The sequence below is a fragment of the Vigna radiata genome, chromosome 11, assembly GCF_000741045.1.
Source record: "Vigna radiata var. radiata cultivar VC1973A chromosome 11, Vradiata_ver6, whole genome shotgun sequence".
NCBI lineage: Eukaryota > Viridiplantae > Streptophyta > Magnoliopsida > Fabales > Fabaceae > Vigna > Vigna radiata.
In genome coordinates, this window is record NC_028361.1 from 6,898,157 (window position 1) to 6,913,624 (window position 15,468).

Consider the following 15,468-nt stretch of genomic DNA (forward strand, 5'->3'; position numbering starts at 1 on the left):
ATATATATATATATATATATATATATATATATATATATATATATATATATATTGATATTTTAACAACATTTTGACAATAGGACATATGTCACTATTTTATTAGTATGTTTGAATTTATTTTTAAAAAAATATTTGAAACAGACCAGTCACAAATTATTATTGTCAAAAAAAAAGTTGTTAAAACTTTTTTTTCCTTTTATAATTTTGAGTGGTCGTTGTTGTTTAGTTATGCGTTATTTTATTTTCTGTTAAATCACCGTTACTTTTATTTGTTTGTCTTTGTGTATACGTACAATGATGGTATAATTTATTTTATATGGGACCTTAGATAGAGATACACATAATTTTGGAGATGTTGTTTGACGAGAGAGAAGATTTACCATTGAGAATATTTTCTTCAAGTTTTATTTAATTTATGCAAAAGATTAAAGAATTGTACCAAACTAATTATTCTCAAGTTGGAATTGTTTAAAGACTAGTTTAAAGATATATAATAATATATTTTACATTATAAATTTTTTTGTTATGCGTCGAAATTCTTAATGTTTAATATACTAAATGACTTTCAGATTTAAGACATGACAAATTTTACATAGTGATGTATTTGTACACAATGAAAATTGAATATGTGAATAGTAACAATTAAAATGGTCCAACATAAATTAAGAAATCCCTCTTGACACGCAGAAATTTTAAATTTTGTTGCATTTTTTGTAACATCCAAATCAGGGTGTTACAAAATATATATATCGAAATAAAAAAATATCGAAAAAAAAAACAGATAAGAATGTTGAAAGTTAAATTGTAAATTCTTGACATGATTATAGAATACATGTACCTTAAAGAATTGTGTGATTTTTTATTCTAAACCCTCTTTATATTTGAAGTACATAATTTCTTATGAGGTTGTTTGGCAAGAATGTTTGAATGTTTGATGTTAGTTAGTACCATGAATAAGGATTGTTAAGAAGGTGTAAATTGGGTGTTATAGGTGCAAGAAGAAAGAGGTTGTTAGAAGATAAAATATCAGGGCCGAACTGTGAAAAGCCCAACCCCATTTTCAGAGGCACGCATCACTCTGATACTGCTCGTTCGATCACGACACCGAATTCAGACAGTAACACTTCTTTGAACTCACTCTTGGTTCTTTTAAATTGAAACCAAGAGTAATATTTTTTGTTAATTAACGTAACTATTATTCCAGAAAAGCATCATCACTTGAATTATATGTTACTGAAAATTTTACAATGGGAGTGATAAAGGATGGAACAATCTCAGGGGTTGTACCCGAACCTGGAGGATTTTTGGTACACTATCCTGCGTATCCTTCGTCTATCTCACGAGCTGTTGACACTCTTGGTGGAATTCAAGGCATTCTCAAGGTATTTCTAACCCTAATTTCGTTGTATGATTAGATTAATTAATCAATGTCGTTGCCTATTATTGTTCTTTTTGTTCAAATTATCAATTTTGTATGGCTTTTTCTTTCTACTTCCTTCACGCTGATTGCTGCTTCTGTTAATTTTTGCTTTTGGAGTGATGTTTTAGGCGCGGAGTTCACAATCGAACAAGTTAGAGCTCCGTTTCCGTCCCGAAGACCCGTATTCACACCCTGCATTTGGGGAGCTTCGTCCCACCAACACTCTGCTTCTCAAAATTTCGAAGAGAAAGTCTCCATGTGTTCGTGAAGCCGAAGAAGCTTCTAGCAGCTCCGGAGTGAAAAATGGGGAGCAAGAAAATCAACCGGAAAGTGAGCGGAAGCAAGAGGAAAGTCTTTGTGCTGACATCGTTGCTCGAGTTACTGACGCTTATTTTTTTGACGGTTAGACACTTGAAAGTGTTATTTTTTCTTTCTTTTTTTTTAGAATTTAATTAGATTTATGCAACTTCTTAAACGAGTTATGTGGTTGATTTCATTTTTGTATTTTAAAAAAATATAAAGGGATGGCGGACTACCAGCATGTGATTCCAGTCCATGCCGATGTTGCCCGGAGGAAGAAGCGTAATTCGTCAGAGCTAGAAGAACCGCTTTTTGGTGAATATTTTGTTTCAATGTTTCTGTTACTTCAACTTAATGTCTGTGGTGTGTTTAATGGCTGTTATTATAAGTTTGTGGCTTGTGTTGTTTTCTGTCATAGATAAAGGTGGTTTCATGGATCCGGATCATGAGGATGTTATGATTATAGTGCCTCCAATTTTTTCTCCAAAAGATGTTCCGGAAAATTTAGTGTAAGTTTCTCTGAAATTTCTTGTTTAGTGACCAGATACTTAATTTAAGACAGAAGTCAGGGAACAACATGCAATACCATAGTTGTTCAAAATACAAAGAAAATGACCTGGACATTATTATCAATCTTCATGATGAGGAAAGCTCTGGAGACTGGCTCGAGAGGATATTTATTGTGTTATCTGTNATTCTTTTTTGTTTTAGCTCTTCTAGTTCATTTCTAGTTTTCAGAATTAGTTTGTTTAAAATTATTGTCATCTTGTGTACATTTATGGTGTATTGCCTATGTGGTACCTTTCAGCGAGGCGGTATATCTTGCCAATTTATATCTGTATGTTCTGTAAATTTTTTCTGCAGTTTGGGGTCTTCGGAGAATGACACACTAGATTCTTAAAATGGATATATTTAATATCTTCATTTCTCGTGTCTTTTCTCTCCACTGATGGAATGGGAGTTGGCAACGAAGTTCTCAGCTATACTTGGTTTTCCTTTTAGTTGTCTGCATCATAAGTTTCTTATTGTAACTTTTGTTAGTTACCCTTGTAAAGACTTGACTCGCAATTTTATCTTGTGTTAACTTTATGTTGAAGCGACTTAGTCCTTTTCTTATTTCAGCTTGAGACCAGCTTCCATGCCGAGCTCAAAAAAGAAACAAGAGGAAGTTGTACAACAACAACATTTTGAGGTAAGGATAATTCAGATAAATTTCTTAATAGGGTATAGGCATACAATTTAATCACTTTCGTAGGTAGGAGTATATCAGTTACAGTTGGTAAGTGTTGATGAATTGTCTGAGTCTCTTTGGCACCTAGTCACAATGCAGAATCCTTCATGAGTCTATTGATTGAAATTTTTTATTAATTAGTCTGACCGATTCGTTGTCTGTACAACCTTCTATCATCCTGACATTTCATACATATAAACATGTAAATACCTTTTTCTTGTGGGGCACAGTAATAACTACATTTAAGTAAAAAGGGTTAGATATATCTAGAGAGAGGTGTGAAGTACCTACTGTACTAAATATAACATTAAATAAACACACACACACACAAACTCAACAACACAGACCCTTTTAATATTTTAGGATCTAATTGCGAGGTATGAGACTTGAATCCTACATTGTTAGTATATAATGGTAGTGTGATGTTCATAAGACTTTGGGCTCTCCAATTACAATGGCTAGCTTATGTGGTGTGGTCTTCCAGGGTTCTTATCAATTGGTATTATAGATTTCCACCATGTCTCTCTGCTGCAAACACATTGCAGTGTTTTCCGAGGACTGGTCAAACGGCTAATAAGTATATAGCTGCCTGTGTAGTTTCTGGGGCTGCAGGGTGTGGTGTAATGTTAGGATTCAACTGTAAGGTAATGGGCATGAACCCATGTTGTATGAGATTCAAATATGGGATTTATTAGCCCTTGGGATTTTCCACTGTAAGAGCTAGCATTTGTGTTGTTCACCCATGGTTCTTGTCATAGGACAAATAAGTGTCAGGCTTATGAATATTTAAGTGGTAGTTTCATGTCACTAGTCCTGTTAAGAATCAGTATTCATTTAAAAAAATTGAATTTAGAGCTAGTGGTTTAATGATATAGGGACCTTCAATTGTTAGCAGTTGAGTGCATTAGAAGCTAAAAATAAGGATTTAGAAGAAAATAAACTAGAAGAATCCAACCTAAACCATCCTATATAAATTAGCAGAGAAATTGATAGATCTAATAAAATCAAAAGTGTTTGTATTGACTGGCTGATTTACCACTCTAGTTTCTGTGACCTGTGAAACTAAAATTCCAAATAAAATTAGGGTCTTGACCTAAAGGAACAATAATTATCGTTGACTTGTGCAAAATAGAGAGATAATAGGTATCTAAAGCTTGAGGAAAAAAAAAGGAAAGATCTAAGTTTCCTTTGAAAAATTTATACTCTTGTTCTGTTTCTGGTAAAAAATTCATTACTGAAATCAAATGACAGTTTTCTTTCCATGGTGATAGATGTTAATTTGTCGTTTATTTTCGGCAGTAATAAGAAATATCATAATGAAAATCTGTGGATACTAGGTGACATATACATTAAAAAGAATTAAAATGAATTCTGTGTAATTTTTTGCTTTGCTGTTATCGGTCATATGCATTATTTTAAGAAAAACTTTTCTTGTGATGTGTACAGATGGACATGGAGATGGAGCCAGTCCTTGCGCTTGATTTTGATATTAAAGATATCCTTTTATCAATTGGTAGAATCATCGTATTTCAAACTTATTTAAGTTATAAAGTTCTATGTGATTATATTATGCCTATTTTGATCGTTTTAGCTCCTTTGAATGTAGTTTTTTTTTTTCCTTAAATTTCTTCTATAGTATACATATGAACCCTTCTTGATTAATTTTAGCACATTGCCGATATCAACAAAGTACTTGCAAATTAGTACTATTATTTAGTATCTCACTATTGCTGCATGTTCAGTGCATTTTCCTATTTGGACCCATTAATTTTTATTTTGAACTTTATATAAATTTTATAGTTTTTCTTTGTTGATATTTCTTCACTTTTTGAATAAAGTTTTGGAAAAAGTTTTTGCAGTAAATAGATCTTAGTGCAATTTGCACTTTGTGCTTCTATATTTCCTTAGCTGTCCTACATATTCCTAAGAAAGTGAATTGGGAGGAATACATACCACAAGGCTCAGATCAGTGGGAGTTACAGATGGTTGTATCTGGAATGTTTGATGAGCGACCTATATGGTCCAAAAATTCTCTAACTGAACGCTTGCACAAGAAGGGCTTAAGCTTTTCCCATGGCATGCTCAGAAGGTGACTGAAGTAAATTCAGGGGATTAGCTTTTGGAAATTGTAATAATTGAATTGCGAGTGACCATCTGTTCTTTCTTGCAGGCTTCTATCTAGAATTTCTTATTACTTTTCCAGTGGCCCATTTCTGAGGTTCTGGATCAAGAAAGGATATGATCCACGCAAGGATCCCAGTTCTCGCATGTGAGACTTACTTTATAAATTCTAAATAATGTCTTGGATTCTAGTTATGCATTTGCACTAAAAAGGTGTTTGGTAGTATGACAAAATATTGTATTATTCTTTCAAAATGATGACAAAAACTAATTTATTATTTTTCATTCCATTTGGTTTCCTATTTCCTCATTTTTGAGTCTGTCTAGCTTAACCTAATCCTTTTTCATTAACTTTCTCAATGTTGGTTGATGGACAATGTAGGGTAGTATGACCTGGAATTTCCAGTTAGTTTAGAGTATTAGCTTTGAATTTTCAATATCGTACAATGTTAGGTTTAAAAAGGCATATCATAAAATTTTGGTTTTTTATTTTTTGTGGAAAATTGTGCCTTTTACTTTAGGTGCTTGCCTGGCCTTAATTCAAGCCTTTTTACGTAGTCTTACTTTTTACCTAGAATCTATTACTACTTTGTAATTTGCTTAAGAGCCATCATGTTGGTCCCTACAGTACAGCAGTTCACCTTAGTTTGGTAACACTTAGGCACAAAATGAACCGACGCTGAGATACATGATTACAGCCATCACTGCAACTACCTCATTGACTTCCTCTATCAGTTTTGTGAGGCAACGACCAATGACTTGTTGGTATCTATCAGAGCAGTAAAATACAAGAGGAGTAAGAAACATGTGCTCCGGGGGTGTACCCTCTGAACTAGGATCAGTTGTCCTTAGGAGCTTCACAGGTTTTGGTAAGACCAAGATGAGTTGGCTTTCTAGCTAAATATATGCTACTTTTGGTGTATTTAGCTTTAATCCTTTTTCAAGTACTATTTTCAGATTTTATATCAGATCAGGGCGAGGATTCTTTTTATAGATTATCTATTTTTTGTTCCATGCCTCTTCTTAGGAGTCCCTCCCCTCACACGGATATGAAGAAACTGGATGGCTTATTTGTTAATCTGGTTTCAGATTCCGTTCTGGTTCATAATTGATCAACTATCCGTGAGCTTCCTATGATATTTGCCTATAACATTGAATCTTCAAATATGAATTTATATATTTTTTTACCAAGGTTTTAATAACGCACAATCTTCATTCCGTCAAGTATTTTTTCAGTGAATTTTTGTTTGCTGTACTTTTGTTGTTCAATAAATTTGAATTTTCAATCTGTTGACTACATTTAGCCTTTTGGTTTAGCAGTTATCAAAGAATCGATTATCGAGTACCTGTCCCATTACGAAGTTACTGTGATGCTCATTCAGCCAATAAGTAAGTCTTTTTCTTCATTTTATCACTTTCTTTTTTAACAAAGCTGTTGACTGTAATTTGGAATCACAAAAGTGAAGAGAAGAGAAAGAGATCACTGGAATTTACTACAATCACAATTAAATTTATTTGCTGACCTCTAGGTTGATATAACATATCTGGTTTTTGCCACTGAGTTGTTTTCTCATTCGTTATTATCTTGCTATTTAAGTTGTTTCTCATTTGAAAGGGCTATTATTTCATGCAGATCAAAACATAAATGGGAGGATATATGTGCTTTTCGTGTCTTCCCTTACAAGTTCCAGACTTCCTTGCAGTTTTTTGACCTTGTTGATGATTATATTCAATCAGAAATAAAGAAGCCTCCACTCCAAACAACTTGCACTGTACTTCTTTTATATGAAATCTTATTTAATATCTCGCTAATTATGCTGCACATTTTGTCCAGACATACTCACATTTTGTGCTGACACACTTGATATCGCCTGACTTTTAATAGACAAGCATGCTTTACTTGCTACTGTGCATTTACGCGTTTCATATTTTTCCTATTGCGTAGCATAGAGGTCCCTTATGGCTTATCTATGAATGATGTGGAATTGTTCATTTTTCCTTTTTGCTTTAGCAGTCAAGGAGTAGAATATTTATTCCATATAATATTGTTTTACTCTGAAATTTGTGCATATCGAATTGTTATGTAATTAATGCCACAGAAGATAACATAAAAAAAATGCTTGATTTAATATTTCATGCTTGAAGTTATGAGAAATCTCATTAACTAAGTTACATCTAAAATGCTACACTTGCAGTATGCAACTGGTTGGTTCTCACAACACATGATCAATTGTATCAGACAACGTCTTATGGTGCGATTCCTATCGGTATTTCCCAAACCTGGTGGTGAGAGTTTACTCAAAGCTGCTACTTCAAAGTTTGAAAAATTGAGGAGGGAGAGCTACAGACATGCCATGAAGCTCGATGAAGAAGAATGCCAACAACCTAATTTAGGTTCTCCTTTTATTTATTTTTTCTTTTTCTTTTCCCACAATTCTTTATATTTATTATTGATATTGCTTTAGTATTTTAATAGAGCCAACGGAATAATTCCACATCTAATAATATGATGTAAGAAGAATAATTAAATCCCCTTTTAAACTTTGTCTAGTTCCTAGCCTTTTATTAGTTATTACACTTCTATTTCTTAAGAAGCCCCTACATTTTTATGAGTATTTATTGATTGAAACTTGTAAGGGAGAATTCTTTTCAGGTATTTCCGAGCCAAAGTTTTCTAATTTGTTTCCTCAAATGGTTATATGTATCAGACTTTATTAATGTTGTTGGAACAAATTTTTGTTTTTTTAATTTGTTGTTTAATATGACCAAGAAATTATCGATGAAAAAAATTTGTGTTTTGGACACAGGTTTGGAAGAGCATGAAGAACTTGACAATGCTGAAGATGAAGAGGAGGCAGCTGAGGGTAACGATAGTGAAGAAGAATGGGAAGAAGAACTTGATCTGGTGATTTTTTTTTTTCTATCTATTTTATGCTTTTATGTTTTGTCATTAGATTGGGTTAGTAATGACTTTTAAATTGAATATATTTTGTTTATTTATGTTGTTGACACATGTAGGCTGGAGATATTGAAATTCCTCTGCAGTCTCAGTCGTGTATCCTTTTCTATTTCAACTCCAAATTTAGTTATTTAAAGAACTAAAAATTCATAATTATATTATTCATACATACTACCCCAATTATACTTTTTAAAATTTTGCACATAGAAGATATGTTTCTCATTGTTAAGCTATTAGATTGGTACGTGTTAAGAGAAGAAGATGAATTTTTATCGTGTAAGTTAGGTTTCATCAAGGCTCTCAACTGGCACTTTTTGAACTCCCTTACAATGTTCAGATACCAACATTGAGAATTTTTCAAGGACTCATTTACAGGAACTTTTTGGTAGCTTTCCGCATAATGAAGTTGATGGTGCCAACCTGGTAACAAATGGTAGCGACGAAGAATATCACATATTCGAGGAAGATAGTGAGGAGAATTACTCCGACGAATGATTTCTGACATTCTTAGTTACATACGTGGGTAAACATAGCCATACATTTGTTGATTAAATTTTCATCATGTAACCTAGTGTCCATTTTTATTATAAAAAAATAGAAGTAGATAGAAAATACTAGAGAAACGGGCATGGATGATTTAAGAAAATATTGTTTCATTTTGTATCTATTTTTGTCAATAATTATAAAATATATAATTTTATCTCTAACATTTCCCTTGATCAGCATCATGGCAATTTCAAAAGATCTTCCATGCACTTGTACAACTCTGCAAGGCCTGAGAGACCGAAGAGTATTCTCTCCACTTCAGAGGAAGACGAAACCTCCCATGAGAATGTTTTGGTCAAAAGATAGAAGGCATGGATATGTTAGAGATCTTCTGCTTCTGATAACGTATATATATATAACCTCGTGGAATTAATTAAAGTTTATGTTCAAATTTATATTTATTATGATTATAAAATATATGTCTCAACTTTGTTGGATAAAAAAGTTACATAGTCTCTTCAAATTTTCATTTTGCAAAATTTAGAAGTGGTAATCAAATAATATGGTGAAACTTCAAATGTTAAAAAAGCACAAATATTATTTTCTTTAATGTTAAATATAAGGTAAAAACTATAATTACAGATAATTCAGTATAAAATAAATTAATTTATTTTGATAATTTAAAAGAAATATGTGGACAAATATACACAAATACTTATTCTCATTTGTAATTAGTTTTTTTTTTAAAAAGAAAATATTATTCGTATTCATATAAATTTTTAGTTAACTAAACAATTCTCAATCAATATTACAAGTTTATTTGCCATATATAATGACTAATGAAAACAGTTATTTTGTTTTCTGAAAAATATTAAAACCAAGCTTATATATTTATTTGGAGGTTTTTAATGTACAAAAATAATTATGATTTTTTAGAATTTAAATTTTGTGATTACTTAAATGATATTAATACTTTTATTTTGTTATTATTATTTATTGAAATTATTTTTATCCACAATAAATACTATAAAAAGATTCCACTAAAATTCTTACATGAATCTTTTCCTAGATTTTTTTTAAATATTTTAATTATTTATTACTTCATTTAAATTTTAAAAAAATAAAAAATAAGTAACATAATGTCAAATAATGTAAAAAAAATTAAATATATCAAATAATATTTTTCATATAATCAAAATGTGTTGACAACTCTAAATATATCACGATATTCAAGAGTATTTGTCAATTTGTCATTACAGTTCCATATTTAAATTACTTTTAGTTCACTTCTCATTGTAGACTTATTACTACAATAAATTTTTCAAATTTTTTTAATGCTGGTATTGAATGCCATAGAATATAATAAATATGTTTTCCTTTTACCACATTAATTTGATTCGTAAAAAAATTTGACCACATTAAATTCTATTAAGAGATTTTAAATTGAACAAATAAAACCGTCTATATTAATATGGAAATTTTTAAATTTCAATATTTATAAATGAAAAGAATTAAATATAAAATAAACGTAAGTTGCATAAATATTAAAACGTTGAGAGGTTTTCGAACTTTGTATTAATGAATGGTGAAATGAATAGAAAAAATAGAATAATTATTCATTCATAATTAATTCTTATCCAGCTATGAATTGATAACTTGTCTCTTTTATTTGTGGGGTTGTTCAAAATTTATATAACAAAATAAGTATTCTAGACGGAATTCTAAAATCATAAACTGAAGAACACATTGAAACTAGCATCATCACTTACAATGTTAATTCAGCAATAAAAAAAAGAGTTGCACAAATTACAGACACAAATAAGTACATTAAAACATTGCCACCTCTTAGATTTCACCAAAATAAATCTACAAATTATCATGCTTCTAATGACACAATAATAAAAAAAAGTGAGAGAAAAACTAATACATCACATATGACAGAACTTAAATAGAACTTAACCATTCTTCTAATCTTATTTTTCATGATCAATATTAATTTTTTCTCAACGAGTTTAAGAGTTTCTAAAGACAGTAATAGTCAGAACAACATTGTCACCTGCCATAACCTTTCCTCCAACAATTCCAATAAAGCTTTGACCTGAATTTGAGCAAAAAGAAATATTGAAAAAACAACTCAGATCAACATTAGACGATAACGAAACACCAGAAGAGTTGTTATGTATGCAAGTTCCAGTAAGAGAAACTAAAGTGAATGGTCCATGAACAATGAAAGTAGAAGTTCCATATTGATTGTCACGGAGAGTAGCGTTCAGAATAGATCCTGATGCACTTCTCACTGTAATGCTAATTTTGTAGTCACGGGCAAATTTGATCAATGTCTCAATTACATCAGAGTTTTTAGGGATTTGGATAAAAATAGGTTTTTCATCATGCTCATTGTTTTGATTAATTGGAAGGGTTAATTTCGGTTTGTTCTTGGAACCTAGAGGCCTACCTCGTGTCCTTTTTAATGATGATGAGGAAGATGGTGATTTTGGATGAGAAAAAGAATCGATAGCATCATCAAAGGTATTGTCATCGGAAGAAGAAAGTGGGGTAGATGATGATAATTTAACTGATTCGACCATTGCTAATATAGAAAAAAAGGATGTATATGTGAGATTTGAAATAGAAAGATGATATTGAATCGAATATATAGAGTCGGCGAAATTTTTTTATCGAAAAATATTAATAGTTTGTATTTTGTTATTTGAGTTCACTTTTTAAATTCTTTAATATAATACTTAAATATTATAGAAAAAATTTAATTCACAATCTCTTTTATTATAAAATAAAAAAAAATGAGAAACATTGTTACTAAAAAAGAAATTATTATAATAATTGTAATAATAAATAGAGGGGATTAGAAATTTTATAAAAGAATAAGAAAATGAATGGTATCCACAAGGATCAAGTTACAATAAAGTGGGCCTATTGCTTGTATATTTGAGAGTTATGATTTCTGGTCAAAAAATGAATCCACAATGATATAAAATATATGTGGTTTTCAAAAGTGAAACAGCAGGAAGAAACAGGGATTTGAGGTCTAAAATACCAACTTCAACCATATTAAAAGTGAGTTTTACTTATTTAGTTTTACAAATTTTCCTTTTAATCTTTATTATAGTTAAAATTTTAATCTAAAAAATGTACCATTTTAACCCTCTTCTTACAAATTTTTTTAAAAAAATTATAACTTTTTTAGTATTCATATTTGAATAAACTTTACATTTTAGTCTCTAATTATCCATTTTAATTTTCTTTTAATTCCAATAGATAAAATTTAGGTTTAAACCTCTTTTTGGTCCCTAAGTTATAAGCGGAGTTTAGTCCCCGTTTTTAAAAATGTAAATCTTTGGTCCCTAAGTTATAAAAAATGTATCAAATGAATCATTTTTTGACTTGAAATACTGTTTTTGGTTGTTTCTTAACAACTGCTACATCTTTAGATTGCTCTGATTTATTTGTTTCTTAATAATAATAGTAGTTTAGATTGCTCTTTGTACTTTGACCATGAACATCAAAAAAGGACTCATTTGATACATTTTTTATAACTTAGGAACTAAAGGTTTATATTTTAAAAAACGGGGACTAAACTGAACATCCACTCATAACTTAGGGACCAAAAAGAGATTTAAACCTAAAATTTAATTTCTTTTTAGTTCTTTTGTATCTAAAATGATTGGATTAAATATGTTAAAAATAGTATGTATAATAATAAATGATATAATTTCTAAGTATAACGACTAAAAGGTAATATTTATTAATGTATAAAATCCAAAGGAGCAATTTTATCTTAAAAGCAGTATATACAAATTAAAATGAGTGATTTTTAAATGTGAGTACTTATGGTTAGAGTTATTTCAACTATAAAGATAAAATGAGCAATATTTTGAAAATTGAAGGCTGTAAAATCCTGACATCTTCTGATTTTGAATTTGATGGATGTTGTCGAGTTTAAAAAGACGATACCTTATATCAATCAACGACCAAAGAAAAAAGAAAAAAAAGGTTAAATACTTTTTTTATCTCAGTTTTGATCTTTGGTCGGTAACATTCGAAATAGTTTTTATTTATTTTTTCTGTTTATTTTAATTATAAAAAACATAATTTGTGTTCAATTTAGTCAGTTTTACGTAATTGTGTTTAAAAAAAAACTAAATTGAATACAAATTACGTTCTTTAGGATTATTTTGAACAAAAAAGGATTAAATTGAACACAAATTATGTTTTTTAAAACTAAAGTGAATCAAAAAATAAATGAGAACTATTTTGAATGTTACCAACCAAAACTGAGAAAAAAACATATTTAACAAAAAAACAAAACACATACTAAAATATATGAATAAGATGTGAGCTGTTAAAGTTATCATCAAATAGTGAAGTTTATTATTTTTCCTTGATTGCTTTAAAGAGATTAATCCTTGATTGTTACATGCAGAAGTGTGCTATGTAACAAACCACACATTAAAATATGAATTTAACTTTGGATGTTAAAAGCAAAAGGAGGTATATGGTCCACAAAAAATTTCAGTTAAATAATTTTATAGTGAAAAACTAACTAAGAAATAGCAAGTATGTGTATACCTTAGTAAGTTAAAGTTTTTCCAATTTTATTGTGAAAAAGAGGGTATGATTAATTGATAATCTTCCTTGAAATAAATAATCAATATTCACAGGTAAGGTAAGATATTAACATTATTTCTAATCTAAAATCTTAAAATATTAAATTTATTGGTCTTTATTATTTTATAATATTCAAACTTTCTTAATTTTATTGAATATGAGATTTAAAGGTATACTCTTATTTGAGTTAACCATAATAATTTTTTCATGTATTGTCTTTCATCTTAGTGGGACATGTTCGTTTGAGTTGGTCACCAAAATTAATTATTGATTTTAATATTACTAATGAGTCTTTTAAGGAAAGATCATTAGAAAGATACAACGCAAATGAAACATGAGTCTAACTCACACATAAAAGATTGACACACTTCTAATCCAAAACTATAAGACAATAAGTTTGCTTGATATTGTGAAATATTGTGCGAACCTAGAACTGGAACAATGGAACAAAGTACCCAAAGGAAATTGTATCTAGGGATAAGACTTGGACTTTTGGTTGTCTTAGATCTCAATTCTTAAAGTAGATTAACTTATTAGGTTTTCAAAGAGATTGAAGTTTAATAAGAAAGTCTAGGGGCTCTCTACCAAGGGAATGAGTTTGAGTAAATTAAAAGATTAAAACATTAGCAAGTTAATGAAGAATGTGTAATTTTATATACATAAGAGTGAAGTGAGTGAAATCATACCCTCAACAATATCATTCTATATCATTTCTAATATTTTCATTCCTAAGTGTTTGAGTTATCAAAAATCATCTTTACCATTTATATTTCATATTTACTTTAATTGCATGAAAACCCAAAAATATGGAATCATTCTTTAATCTAAGTTAGTTAGAAATTATATGATTGTTTGGTGACATGAGTCTCTTGGAAAAAGATATTCGGTCTTACCAGTTTTATTACTTAAAACGATTTGTACACTTGTCAAAGTCTCAATAGGTGCCAATTGCTTCAATTTTTCTCTTTTAGGGACCCAATTAGAAAAAAAAAAAAGAAATGGATCTATTTGAAAAAATCCAATAAAAATAAGAACTACGAGAATGACTAAACCTTTTTTATTCAATAACATATCTTACAATTGGACAAATTCAACTAATTATTCTTTAACTTTTCCCATGTCACTTATTCCATGAATATCCATAATTTAGTGCACTAAGTTTTTTAGTACTAACTTTCTCTTGTTATGTCTCAAAGTCTCTAATTTTACTATAAAATAATATGAAGGAATTATTGTTATTCTCTTTAATTGTAATCCTAAGCTATGTGATTGTATTACTTACATAATTCACACAAATGTCAAAAATAATTAATTACATAAGTATAAATAAGGGGTAAAAAAATGTGATAATTGAAATGAAGGATCACTTTAAGATAGAAAATTAAATTAAATTAATATACCAATCAATACAAGTTTCTAAGAATATAAATTAAAATAAGTTTTTTTACTTGCCCATATCTTTATTAATAACAAAGGGTATTAATAATTGTTTTTTAATTAGAAACCTATTAAAGCTATTGTGTGTCATTTGTGATGATTGATAAATTGTTATCACCCATAAAGTATCTTTGATTCATATAATTTTTTCTACCAACTACATTGTATATTAAATTTTTCAATGTATGACTGATTCATATAGATTACTATACTAGTTCTAATGCACCACGAGAGTTGAGATTTTCTTTATTCAATTTTTTTTTTCTTATCTTTTCTAATATGTGGGGATTGTTATAAGATAAACACTAATATATTGCAAAATATACTAGGAGGTTGTTGCAAATATTCACAACCTTTTTGCATGTTGCACGAGTTGTAGAAGCATACATATTTTTTTTTTCTCTGTACGATTGCTGCAGTTTTATGAATGTTGCAGATCTTTTCTGCTTGGCACGATGGTCAACTTTGAGTTGTTACAAATATCCTTCGAAAGCCATAGCTTTTTTTGGTCCATTTTAATCACCCTTTTGTATCTACAAATAGATGCTTTTACTTCCTCCGAAAACATAACTCACTTCTTTTCTTCTCTCTCATTCTCTTTTCTAATTTTATTATCATGTGTTTAGTTATTTACTTCTTTTAGAGTTTTTTTTCTTCTAGATTTGACATTCTCAAAACATTTAAAAAAATTATGTTGTATTTTAAGAGATTTACACAACACACTACGTATAAGTTTTTAAAAACAATAAATTTATACGTTTCAAAAAATGCCTTTTTGTTATTTTGTTAACCTCTCTCTCTTTCTAATTCTCTCTCTCTCTCTCTATATATATATATATACATATATATATATATATATATATATATATATATATATATATATATATA

The 15,468-nt window shown here is 29.4% G+C and overlaps 2 protein-coding genes across 4 annotated transcripts; one reads left to right on the forward strand and one right to left on the reverse strand.

The window, feature by feature from the left end:
• The first annotated feature begins 1,109 nt into the window (after positions 1–1,109).
• LOC106776349 (general transcription factor 3C polypeptide 5) lies at positions 1,110–8,974 on the forward strand. Of its 3 annotated transcripts, none has more exons than XM_022775619.1 (15): positions 1,110–1,382; positions 1,549–1,822; positions 1,943–2,035; positions 2,139–2,229; positions 2,843–2,912; positions 4,398–4,446; positions 4,869–5,040; positions 5,122–5,220; positions 6,393–6,461; positions 6,706–6,844; positions 7,268–7,466; positions 7,880–7,977; positions 8,091–8,127; positions 8,369–8,554; positions 8,755–8,974. In XM_022775619.1, exons 1-14 carry the CDS (start codon positions 1,248–1,250, stop codon positions 8,524–8,526), a joined length of 1,683 nt encoding a protein of 560 aa, XP_022631340.1. In that variant the 5' UTR covers positions 1,110–1,247; the 3' UTR covers positions 8,527–8,554; positions 8,755–8,974. The 3 variants fall into 3 exon arrangements, with proteins under 3 accessions (XP_022631340.1, XP_014519265.1, XP_014519264.1); XM_014663779.2 differs by having other exon boundaries at positions 8,369–8,550; XM_014663778.2 differs by lacking the exon at positions 8,755–8,974 and having other exon boundaries at positions 8,369–8,738.
• A 1,366-nt stretch (positions 8,975–10,340) lies between these two features.
• LOC106776686 (AT-hook motif nuclear-localized protein 17-like) lies at positions 10,341–11,118 on the reverse strand. The gene has a single exon (XM_014664165.2). The coding sequence runs from the start codon at positions 11,103–11,105 to the stop codon at positions 10,530–10,532; it is 576 nt and encodes a 191-aa protein (XP_014519651.1). The 5' UTR covers positions 11,106–11,118; the 3' UTR covers positions 10,341–10,529.
• Positions 11,119–15,468: the final 4,350 nt, after the last annotated feature.